Source organism: Neofelis nebulosa, chromosome 10 (genome assembly GCF_028018385.1).
Source record: "Neofelis nebulosa isolate mNeoNeb1 chromosome 10, mNeoNeb1.pri, whole genome shotgun sequence".
Taxonomy (NCBI): domain Eukaryota; kingdom Metazoa; phylum Chordata; class Mammalia; order Carnivora; family Felidae; genus Neofelis; species Neofelis nebulosa.
The window spans coordinates 109263003-109274637 of NC_080791.1; the positions used below are offsets into that span (position 1 = coordinate 109263003).

The 11635-nt window shown below is 52.9% G+C and overlaps 1 protein-coding gene across 2 annotated transcripts in view; it reads left to right on the forward strand.

Moving 5' to 3' along the window:
- PACS1 (phosphofurin acidic cluster sorting protein 1) overlaps window positions 1-10293 on the forward strand; it is a 156757-nt gene extending 146464 nt beyond the window's left edge. For both annotated transcript variants that reach the window (XM_058689719.1, XM_058689720.1), the window contains exons 17-24: window positions 38-148; window positions 923-1025; window positions 2008-2050; window positions 4201-4243; window positions 4502-4637; window positions 7100-7326; window positions 8560-8679; window positions 8833-10293. In XM_058689719.1, the coding sequence (XP_058545702.1) occupies window positions 38-148; window positions 923-1025; window positions 2008-2050; window positions 4201-4243; window positions 4502-4637; window positions 7100-7326; window positions 8560-8679; window positions 8833-8948 (899 nt within the window). In that variant the 3' untranslated portion in view covers window positions 8949-10293. The remainder of the gene's footprint in view (window positions 1-37; window positions 149-922; window positions 1026-2007; window positions 2051-4200; window positions 4244-4501; window positions 4638-7099; window positions 7327-8559; window positions 8680-8832) is intronic.
- Window positions 10294-11635: the final 1342 nt, after the last annotated feature.

Here is an 11635-nt window from a genome sequence, read left to right on the forward strand (position 1 = left end):
CTTAACCACTTTACCTTCTCTGGTTTCCATCTCCCAGGTTCTCACCCTGTGGCCAAATACTTGGGCTCAGTCGACAGTAGATACAGCAGTAACTTCCTTGATTCTGGCTGGAGAGACCTCTTCAGTCGCTCGGAGCCCCCAGTGTCAGGTAATGGCCGTTTGTGAGGGATTGAGGCAAAATGCCACCTGGCTCATGGAGGGCCAGTCTTGGCCAAAGGAGGGGCCAGGAGAGCTTACTTTTTCTCCTCCCGATGGTTCTACCACTCCCAATCCCTTTGCATGTTTATTTTCGCAGTAAGTATTTAGTAGGAGGAGGCCCATTATGTGCAGTCCCGCTTCACTCTGGACATTTTTAAGCTCTGCTGTTTGCTGTGCTCCTATGCATCTAGAGATAAGGAGGGCCACGAGGAGGTGATGAGGAGGACATTTCTAGTTGTAGAAATCAAGCATAAGAAACAGAGAAGAGTTACTAAGCAATCTGTTTATAAGCTAATAACACTGTGCTGACCACGTCTTTTCTCTGGAATACAGAGTAAAAGTGGCAGCGCTTAGAGTGAGCTTGAGTTCTGCAAGGCTGAGGAGTAGCAAATGTGTCACCAGACCTTGAAGGAAGTGATAGGCACAGATTGGTAGAGTGGAGGAGTCCCTCTAGGTTACGAGATTAGTATGAACAAAATAGAAGCGTGAGCACGATTAGCCTGGAGGAGAGCGGAGCTTTGAGGAACTGCAAACGGAGATCAGAAGGGAGAGAACAGCGCTTTGGTTCTTCGTTCCTTATATTCAAAACCAGAGGATCTTTAGAACCCTTTCTCTCCCTCAACTCCGAGGGTCTTCTGATGGGTCTCAACAAGGGGATCTCTCAGAAGGTTTTCAGGTTTGCCTGCTGAAATAAACCGGCAGTCATCTCTTGTCTTTTCTGCAGAGCAACTGGACGTGGTCGGGCGGGTCATGCAGTATGTCAGTGGGGCAGGTGTCACACACCAGCTCCCCGTAGCTGAAGCCATGCTGACCTGCAGGCATAAGTTGTAAGTTTCACTTCAGGGGATTTCTTGAAACTGCTAGGGTGGGTGGGCTAGCTAAATCTTGAGTTTTCTTTGCTTTTCTGTATTTTCCTTCTCCCCACCTGTTTCTCTTTGTAGCAACTCAAGAGAATAGGAGAGGCAGTGTTTTTACCGCCTTCCATCCAGGCCCCGCCATCCTTGTCCTGGGCCTCCCCACCCAAATAGATGCCCCCTTAGCATAAGAGAAGCCCATCCTAGGGGCTGAAATCCGCACGTGGGAGCAGGTGGTGAAGTATGCAGAATCGGATCTTTTGCCTCTATCTGTGGCTCCTCTGCCATCCTGAGACATGATGGAAAGTGTCATGTAGTGTCTGGACTCCCTTGAAGCCACAATAAAATATCAAAAGCTGGGGCACCTGGGTGGCTCAGTCAGTTAAGCATCTGACTTCGGTTCAGGTCAGGATTTCACGGTTCGTGGGTTCGAGCCCCACATCAGGCTCTGTGCTGATAGCTCAGAGCCTGGAGCCTGCTTCAGATTCTCTTTCTCCCTCCCTCCCTCTCTCTCTCTCTCTCTCTCTGCCCCTCCCCGGCTTGTATTCTGTTTCTCTCTGTCTCTCAAAAATGAATAAACATTGAAAAAAAAATTTTTTTTAAATATTAAAAGCTTGGGGCGCCTGGGTGGCGCAGTCGGTTAAGCGTCCGACTTCAGCCAGGTCACGATCTCACGGTCCGTGAGTTCGAGCCCCGCGTCAGGCTCTGGGCTGATGGCTCAGAGCCTGGAGCCTGTTTCCGTTCTGTGTCACCCTCTCTGTCTGTCCCTCCCCCGTTCATGCTCTGTCTCTCTCTGTCCCAAAAATAAATAAAAGTTGAAAAAAAATTAAAAAAATAAAAAATAAAATAAATAAATAAATAAATAAATAAATAAATAAATATTAAAAGCTTGTATCCCCAGCTCTCCATGCAGTATCACCCACTAACTATAAAGCTTTTCTTTCTCTCCCAACAGCCCTGATGAAGACTCCTATCAGAAGTTTATCCCCTTCATTGGCGTGAGTACTGACTCCCCACTCCTCTGTACCCCATCCATTCTCCTGGCCTCCCCCCATACACATACACAAATAAAAGATTCATCTAGACAGTAGTTCTCATCCAGAGGTGATTCTGCCCCGAGGGGACATCTGGCCATGCCCGGAGACATTTTTGGCTGTCACAGCTGGAAGTTGGGGTGCTAGTGGCATCCAGTGGGTAGAGACCAGGGATGCCGCTAAACTTCCTACAGTGCACCAGACAGCTCCCCAGCCCCGCCAAACAGATTAATCTGGCCCCAATGTCAATAATGCCAAAGTGGAGAAACCCTGCGCTGGAACATGTACTGAGCTGTTCCTTTCAGTATCCTCTTTTCCTGAATCATGGGCTACCCCAGATCATCACTAGTATCCTCATATTTATTACACCAAGCCCAGAACCTGGTGCCTTGGCCTGCCTAGGGAGGGACATCCAGAGCATAGGTTCTGCAGTCTCCAGGGAAAAGAAGGCTGCCTCAGAAATGAAATAATGATAGATGATATTCTGAAGAGAAGTCCAAGAGGTAGGTATTTCTGTCTTCAGGGTCAAATGTACCACTGAAAAGAAGGATCCCTCCTTTCCCTTCCTATTTAGTCAAAGGAGAATCTCTAGATGAGTTCATTGATTTTGAAAATAAAAGGGAAATGTCTTGAATATCCCTGATGTCAGGTGGCACTGGCCTTTGTTTCATTTGGCAGTAGCTTGGCCCAACCAAGAAAGGGACCCCAGAGGTGACAGAGCTGACACCCTGTGGGGCCAAAGCACTCCACAAAAGCGTGGTTGAAAATTCAGATTTCCATGTATGAGACAATTGAATTTCACTTCCAAGTCAGCTTGTATCTTTTCCTATACTCTCCTAGCTTTGGGTAGGGGGACATATGCAGATGAAGGGATTATTCTTTGCTCGTCCCAGACTCTGGATGCCTTGAGTGATCATGGGAGATCCCTGAGCCTGGAGAAATTCGGTTGCCCTTTCTTGTGCCTTGCTAAAGCCTACTGCCTGAATGATCCACTCAGTTCCTGTTAGCCACTGGGGCTACTTCCATTGCCATGTTGGAGGCTCCAGACCACAGCCTGTAGCCTAAGCTGATGGTTTGATACACATCTTTGTGGAGCTATGGGTTGCTGCACACGCTGGCCTCACAGACAAGAGAGAAATATTAAAAATTTAAAATTTAAACCAACAAAGGAACCGGCAGCCTCGTATAATGCCAGGGGAGCAAGGGAGTTGTGTCCAGGAAGTTCAGAGTGTCGGTATGTTACTTTCTGAGAACTAAAATAAGGATGCATAGAGAATTTGGGACAAACTTCCGTGAATAGCAGCACTGTGTTCTAAGTAGCCATGACGGGACCATTTGCACGTTATCTCCACTCCCTGCCAGTCCCCAGGGTGCAGCTTCTGTGACCTTTCAGCTCTGCTGCACCTCTGCCGGGTGCTAGGCCCTTGGCCTGCTACTTCACAGGAATTCACCTGTCACTTCAAGTCACAGCTGTAACATTTAGTCTGTTTCTAGCTGTGCCCTTTGCTGGCCGCTGGAGGGCCCCCTCTGTCCTTCCCAGAATTCTCTATGAGAAATCTAAAATCCTTTGGGAAGCTGAAATTAATACCACTTCCTTGAGGCAGGAAAGGGGCAGGAAGGTGCCTGGGATCACCTCCTTATCCATATTGTCCCAGATCTGGAAAGGAGGAAGCTGGTATCAGCACATCAGCATGTTCCCCTGCTTGGTGCAACAGGCAGGCTTTCAGAGAGCTCCTCCCCTGCAACACCCTGTCTTACTAAGCTTTCTCAGAGCGGTTCTTTACTTCTCTGACATGGGAAAATGGCCTCCTACCCACGTGATCTTAGAAGAAATGAGATCAGAATACTGAAATGGTTCCTGCCTTCAAGGTGGCTTTTTGCCCTCCCTAGAGATGAGCCACAAGGCCTCATGTGCCCCCACATCATTGTTTGGAACTGGGCTTTTATACGTATCTTACAGATCTGGGCTGCTCTGGATTTGCAAAGATTTTAAAAGCCTCTGATCAAATAATATATAGTAATGGCTGTTGTGTCCAAACACCTGCTTCCAACTGGATCAAAGTGTGTCCAGCTTTAGTGAGAGGACTTAGTGCGGTATCTCTTCTTTCTCTCAGGTGGTGAAGGTGGGTCTGGTTGAAGATTCTCCCTCTACTGCAGGTGAGGCTGGGATTCTTTTGCTTCTGTGAAGTGAGGTGATGCCTTCTAGGCTCATCTCTAGTCCAGCAGGCCAGAAGGTGAAGATTTGGGGGCTCCTAAGGTTAAGTCACAATTTGAGCAGGAAAACTGTGGCCACCTTCACTTCCTGGGTGAAGCGGTGGCAGGGGGTGGTGGGGAGGTGTTAAAAGCTCAGCTACAGCTGAGACAGAGGGGTACCTTGACCCCTTGGCTGTCCCCCTGTGCTTGTCCCCCTGACAGGTGATGGGGATGACTCGCCTGTGGTCAGCCTTACTGTGCCCTCCACATCACCGCCTTCCAGCTCAGGCCTGAGCCGAGATACCACAGCCACCCCTCCTTCGTCCCCATCCATGAGCAGTGCCCTCGCCGTTGTGGGGTAAGGCTCTTGCCCATACCTCTCCTTCCCACCGACCCTCTCCCTCAGGGCCCAGGAACCATACTAACTGCCCCCTCACCCCTGCCTGCAGCATTGTATAACAGTGATGTTATACTGAGTGTAGAAGGCAGGTTAGTGGCAAGGACGTTGGAGTTCAAATTCAGAGACTTCGGTCACTAGCCGGGCAAGTGGAACAGCCCTGAACAATGGAGGATACTCTCTTCCCTGTCTCCCAGGTAAAAGAATTGAATGAGACAAATGACAGAGAGACCTTCTGTAACCTGTAAAGTGCTGTACAGGAGTCTTGCTGGGGGACTGCCCAGCGAGGGGGAAAGAGTGTGGGCACGGGAGTCCTGCACACCTGGGTTCGAGTCGTGGGTCTGTGTTAGGTCCGCTACATTAGCTTTTGGTAAAGAACTAATTACTCAACGACACTTTCTAAGGCTCAGTGAGAGAGACCACATCAAGGTGTGACCATTGAGATAGGTGTAGGGAGCACTGCCATGGATTTTGCGGGGGCAGTGGCTCAACTCCAACACAACCGAAACAAGTGGGGATTTCTACCCAGGGAGCAGGTGTGGATGGAAAATGACTAAGAAGAAACATTAGGGGTCGGGAGATTCTTGCTGAAGACAGGTCAGGGTGTCAGACATCTTCTGGGGGTGGTGGCGGATGAGGAACCTGAGCAGGTATCCCAGGTGATCAGACAGGGAGGGTGGGGGCTCTTGCCAACTGTCTTAGCAGGGTTCTTGCTAACTGGATTTTACAGAGATGTACACAAATGGGCCTAGGAAAAAGTTTGGGAGCCAGACTAAAGTTTCTAAAGTTCGGTCAAGCAAAGAATCTGTCATTTGGACAAGTTACTAAGCTTCATTTTCATCTTCGTAAGTAGAGTGAAATAGCCATGTCACAGTTTGTGAGGCTTAAATAAGAACCTGTATGGTTTGGTACCTGGCACACGGGAGGTATTATTGCCTTCTCTCATGCGTTCAGTCTGTCTGTCAGCAGAGTGCCCGTTTGAGGCACTGGAGCTGTAGCAGCAAATAAGAAAGGCTCATCCTAGTCCCGGAGCTCAGGCTTCTGGGTCCTGGCAATGCCAGAGCAGCAAAAACTTTCAAATTGTGTAGGTTGCAGTAAGTGCCATGAAAAAATAGTAGGGGGATGGTTCTGAAAGGAGAAGGAATTTCTTTAGAATCTCAAGTACCCATAGTTTAGATCAGGCAGTCAGGGTGGCCTCTCAGAAGGCACCTCTCATGCCAGGCCTGAGAACAGGAGGAGATGACAGACGGAGTGTGGAGCAGAATGCTCCTGCAGGGGGCTTGAGGGAGCAGGCTGGGAGGTGAGAAAAGGGCAGGTGTGAGTCAGGAACAGAAATGGGCTCCTGCACCTTCTTCCTCCCTGTTTCCCTTTTTCTGCCTTACCTCTTTGTGTTTCTCCTGGGAATGGTCCTCAGCAGCAGGGAGGGGAGGCACTAGCCCGTGGTTGTCCCAGAAACACCAATGACAGGGTCACGGTCCCTGAAGAACATGAATGCTCTTAGATGGCGAGAAGCCTGCATTGCACCTCGGATCCCAACCCTCATCGTCCCTCACCCTCTCCTCCCCTTTTCACTTCCCATGATGTGGTCTCTACTGGCTTATGGAAGGGACAGTGCAGGAAAGGACGAAGTCCCACACAGCCGGTAATGCCTCATGGTTCCAGGCTTCCTGAGGGTCTGGGGACCAGCCCTTAACTTCGACCTCCTTTTCTATCCCATTTAAGCTGGTTTTTAATGGAATCACTGAAAGTAGGCAGAAAGAAATGTCAGATGACTTTTGTAGCCTGTGTACCTATTGTGTCTGACGCCTCCTTTCAAGAAAACATCAGCCCTTTTTCCCCTCGGAGCTAAAATTATCCCTGAGCTAGAAGTGCCATAAATAAGAGAAAGCCGCAGGTCAGCAACCATCAGCTCTCCCTCCTGGGGCTGCTGTGGAGCTGGCCAAGGTGTTTCTGTCTCTGCCCCACTTAATCTCTCCAGCCCTTGGCTGGGTTTTGCCTGGGCTCTGCTTGTTGGGTGTGTACATATGTGTGCATGTGTATGTGCATGTGTATGTATATGTGTGCATACGTGCTTGCTGGGTGTGTGTGTGTGTGTGCATATGAGTGTGTGTATGTATGCGTGCAGGCTTTCTTCCTAAAGCTCCTTTCCTCTCTGCTTCCCTTATCGCCCTGTGACTTTGTATTTGGCTCCCTCACAGTGTCTCAGGTCTTTATCCGCTCCTGGCTTTGTCCTCTGATCAGCCTGTCTCTCCCTTCCCACACGAACCAATTCCATGAGACTGGAGGGAACCCAGAACCGTTTAATCTGCCGCCTCCTCTCACCCCTCCCAGAGCCTGGCAGTCTCCCCCGGGCCCTCCAATCTGGCCATGTAGTTGGAAACTGAAGGCAGAGCCTACTCTCCATTACTGTTCCCCTTCCTCAGGAGCCCCAACAGCCCATATGGGGACGTGATTGGCCTCCAGGTGGACTACTGGCTGGGCCACCCTGGTGAGCGGAGAAGGGAAGGCGACAAGAGGGACGCCAGTTCCAAGAACACCCTCAAGAGCGTCTTCCGCTCAGTGCAGGTTTCCCGCCTGCCCCATGGTGGGGAGGCCCAGCTTTCCGGTACCATGGCAATGACTGTGGTCACCAAAGAGAAGAACAAGAAAGGTAAGTGACATCTGAGGCCAGGGACAGTTGGGGCCACCGGGGTTCCCCATCTCCTCTCAGGGCCTGGGACAGAATCTGCTTCTGGGAGATCTTTGGATGAAGGTGAAGAGCACATATATCATGGGGTCCAGCCCGGGGACCTGCGTCACCTGCGAGACAAGGCCGTTCCTTCTTTAGCAAAGGAAATGGATGTTCCCAGTGAGCAGTTGGTCCCTACCTGCTGAACATCAGCACCTTAGGGGCCAAGGCAGTTAGTGCTGCCATAATGAAGGGAGCCTTTCCAGCCACTACCCTCAGGGATGGACCATGTGACAGAGGAGGACATCACTGTGTCCCCATGAAGCAGAATGTTTGTTGCTTAAGAATTAAGAGGAGTACAGCCCATTTTGGATAAGATGGGGCACTTAAGTCACTAGAGGTAGAGTTGGGGGTGGCCTGGGTCCTATGCTCTGAGAGTATGAGGCAAGAATCCCCACAACCAGGCCAGGGCTAGGGCAGAGCTTGCTGCCGTCTGTTCTGCTGATTGGGCTGTGCACCTGCCATAGCAGACAAGTCTGTCAGGTGACCCATGGGCCCTCCCAGCCCCACCCATCGCCCAGCTGTCAGGGGCTTTCTCTACTCGCTGGACCCTTCCTCCTCAGAGCATTCCCAAAGCAGCTGGGCCCCTTTCTGTTCGTACCTCTGTTCCACAGAGTTCCTCTTGAGGGCAAGCGGGGGACTGTGCCAGGCCAAAAGCCAGAGCAACAAGGGCAGGCCTGACAGCTCTATGTGTTCTCCTTGCTGCCCCGACATCCCTAGAACAGAGATGGTGCAGACGCTCCGGTGTGGCCTCCCTCCTCCTAGCCGCAGCAGACTCGGCCCTACGTGGGTGCGAGTGAGTAGGCAGGAGCCCAAGGGCACAGGCTCCTTGCCCTACAGGCTACCTAGAACACCCAAGCTAGAAGGGACCTCAGAGACCCAACTGGCCCCAGGTCCTCGTTACACAGTTGATGATACTGAAGCCCAAGGAGAGGCCTATGCTGGGAGGGGGCAGGACTCAAAGATCCTGGTACGTGCTGCCTGCCTACCCAGAGCTGGGGAGAGAGGATGTCCGTCAGCAGATCATCTCCCCCCCCCCGCCCCCCCCCCCCACCACACACACACACAGGAAGAGGGGCCGGTGGGGCTGAGAGAGGGGAGGGGGTGAATACTTTTCCAAGGGTTGTGACAGAGGTGGTTCTGCTTGCTTTCCAGTTCCCACGATCTTCCTGAGCAAGAAACCTCGAGAAAAGGAGGTAGATTCCAAGAGCCAGGTCATCGAGGGCATCAGCCGCCTCATCTGCTCTGCCAAGCAGCAGCAGACCATGCTGAGAGGTACGGGGAGACACGGGAGGAGGGGTGCTGGGCAGGGCGGGAAGAAGAGGGGCAGGGGACTCTGCGGGGAGGGAGGCGATGGCCCTCCCCGAGGGACCGTGGGGAGGTGGCCTTAGCAGCCTTGGTCACCCCCTCCTTCCCCTGTCACCCCAGTGTCCATCGACGGAGTCGAGTGGAGTGACATCAAGTTCTTCCAGCTGGCGGCCCAGTGGCCCACCCATGTCAAGCACTTTCCAGTGGGACTATTCAGTGGCAGCAAGGCCACCTGAGGGCACTATCTCCTGGCCACTCTCCCTCCTGGCACTGCCACCAGCCTCACCGCCTGCGGGCAGGGGGAGGCCAGCAGGCCTGGGTCCAGCGTCCCCTTTCCTGGCCCTGAGGCCTGTATCTCTCTTGCCCAGTCCTGAAGGACACTGCCAGTGGGGACGCTGCTCCCCTCCCTCCTGCTCAGTCCTCTCCCTCCCATTCCAGGCCAGGGCGTGTCGATTTTGCCTTTTGGCACCCATCCCTGGAATTGAATCCTCTGGGCCTCCCTTCACCGACTTCCAGTCTCCCCACATGGCACCAGTTCCTTCCTGGAAATAGGAAACCTGGAACCCTGGCCCACAGCAGGGAATCCAGCCCTCCCCATCCCTCTGCCAGCTGCCCAACCTGCCCCCCCCCTCAAGTGGGGCCCAGGGCCACTTCCCACTCCAGTGGGTTCTCCCAGTGTGGGGTAGGAGGGGCACCCTGAGCCCAAGGGACCCCCTCCCCTCCACAATCACAGGAGCAGCCCCACCCCTCCCTCACCCCCAGAACCGCATTTCTGTGGTGATGCCATGTATTTCTGGGGTGGAGGGGCCTTCCTGGTCTCCCCCATGCACGACTTCCTCACTGACCCCCCAGGTCCCCCCCTAGATGTCACGAGCATCCTTGAGTGTTTCTTTGGTTCTCTGCACAGCCAGTCTCTTGGTGGTTCCATGTGACTCGCTTGGGCACCAGTCGCTGTCCTTGTGGCTCCCCCTTGTTGATGACTCTCCTCCCTCTGCCTCCCACCCCCTGCCCTCCAGCACAGCCTGCCTCTTCCTGAACTCCAGACTGGGACAGATGGGAGGCAGACCCCCACCGGCATATTGTCTGTGACCCTACATCTCCCCGTGCCCACCATGTCCATTTGTGTCCCGTTCCCTAGTGTGTTCTTCCCCTCCTCCCACCTGGACAGAGAGCCCACCTTCCCAGCCAGGTGTCTCTCCAGCAGGCTCCAAACCCTCCCTCTTGCCATGGGGGTCTGAGCCAACTCCTCAGCCTCGACCATCAGCCTTCTCAGGAGAAGCTGAGCACGCAGGGCCGCCATCCCAGCCGCAGCCCTCTGTCTACCACCCCAGCACCTCCAGAGCTTTACCGTTGCCCTCACCCCTTCTAGAAGTTTTTGCACAGAACTTCATTTTGAAAAGTGTTTTTCTCATTCTCCATACCTCCCCAAACTCCTCCAGCCCTTATACCCCTGCTCAGCCCTGCTGTCCAGAGCATCTCCTGGGCTGAGCTGCTCTCTTGGGGCCGGAGAGGGGTGGGGTTTGGGGGACTGAGTGGATGTTGGGTTTTTCATTCAATAAACTGGTGATTTCTTACCAACTAGCAAGGCTTGGGCTTCTATGCCTCTCACTGTGATGCAGGATCTATCCGACCCTCTCCCCTCTGCACAACACAGCCGACTCCTCTCAAAATCAACTCCTCTCAAATGGCTGGAAGAAGCGCATTCTCATTTCCTTAATTATAGAAACAGGCATGAAGCTGTCTTTCCCGGTATGAGGCAAGCAGAGGTCAGAAACAGAAATAACACTCTCCTCACACCAAAATAACCTTTTTTCTCTGGGACTCACCATCCCCAAATCCCACTTCCCAAGACAGTGACATGTCAAGGGCAGTTTCTGTCTTCTGATTGATAATTAGAACTTGGGTTCTTTCCCTCTACTGGGCTGATGTCCTGCCATAGTTTTTGGATGCTGGTGAAGTCTGAGGCCTAGGGGGAGAGGGTGGAGCTGGGGTCTGTCATTAGGTTGGCTTTCCTGCCTGCCTTTATAACTTGGAGATGGAACACAGTCACAGCCCCTGCTCTCCGGGTGCCTGGGTCTTTGCCTTTGCACACTCCCAGGAGAGAGGCCTGCACACCAACCTTCCTCTCGTGGTGAAGTGCCCAGAGATTGGGACTTGGCATCCTTGCCCTGCAGGACACAGCCACAGAGGAGTGTGTGACCGGGTAGGATGGGCTGTCACTGGTTCCCCAAGCCCTGTGGTCTAATGACCTATTGGAGGGAGACTCTGGGACCCAGCAGTGTGGCCCTGCACCAAACTCTCTGAGCCGGAAACATGGAAATAATGCCTGCCTCCCAAGGGGAAGAGTCCAGCGAGGTCTATAAAAGTGTCCCAGAAATGCAGTCTGCATGTTAGTTACCGAACAAGTTTGGTTCGTGAGAGGAAATGCCAGAAGTCAAATTGTGTCTAAGGTGAGCTAGAGAAGATGTGAGTGTGGCCTCAGGGCAGAGTGGAAGCTCCGGGAGAGGCCTCCAGGGTGGGAGGCAGTGGGAGAGGGCTCAGGCAGTGCAGGGGCTGTGGGGACCTGGGGGCTCATGGGAGGCCCAGGCGGGAGAGGTGTGGGTCCAGCTTAGAACTGAGGAGACCGAGCAGATGATGGGAAAGATGAGGGTGACGAAGAGGCATAAACCCCCAGCCTGCTGCGTCTGACTCCACATCCTGGGCCTCCCCTCCTCCCACCTCCAGGGCTTTGCTCTTGCAGTTGCCCCCTTTCTCCTGCCGTCATCTCTACCGGATCTTTCGCATCTGCGCACCAACACGCAGGAACAGCTCCCTGGTTAAAAACAACTTCTCTTTCTCTGCTTCTAGATCCCCTCTGACTGCCACGCCATGGCTCTGCTCCCTTTAAAGTGAGATTCTCCAAGTGGTGTTCATGCTCCCCGCC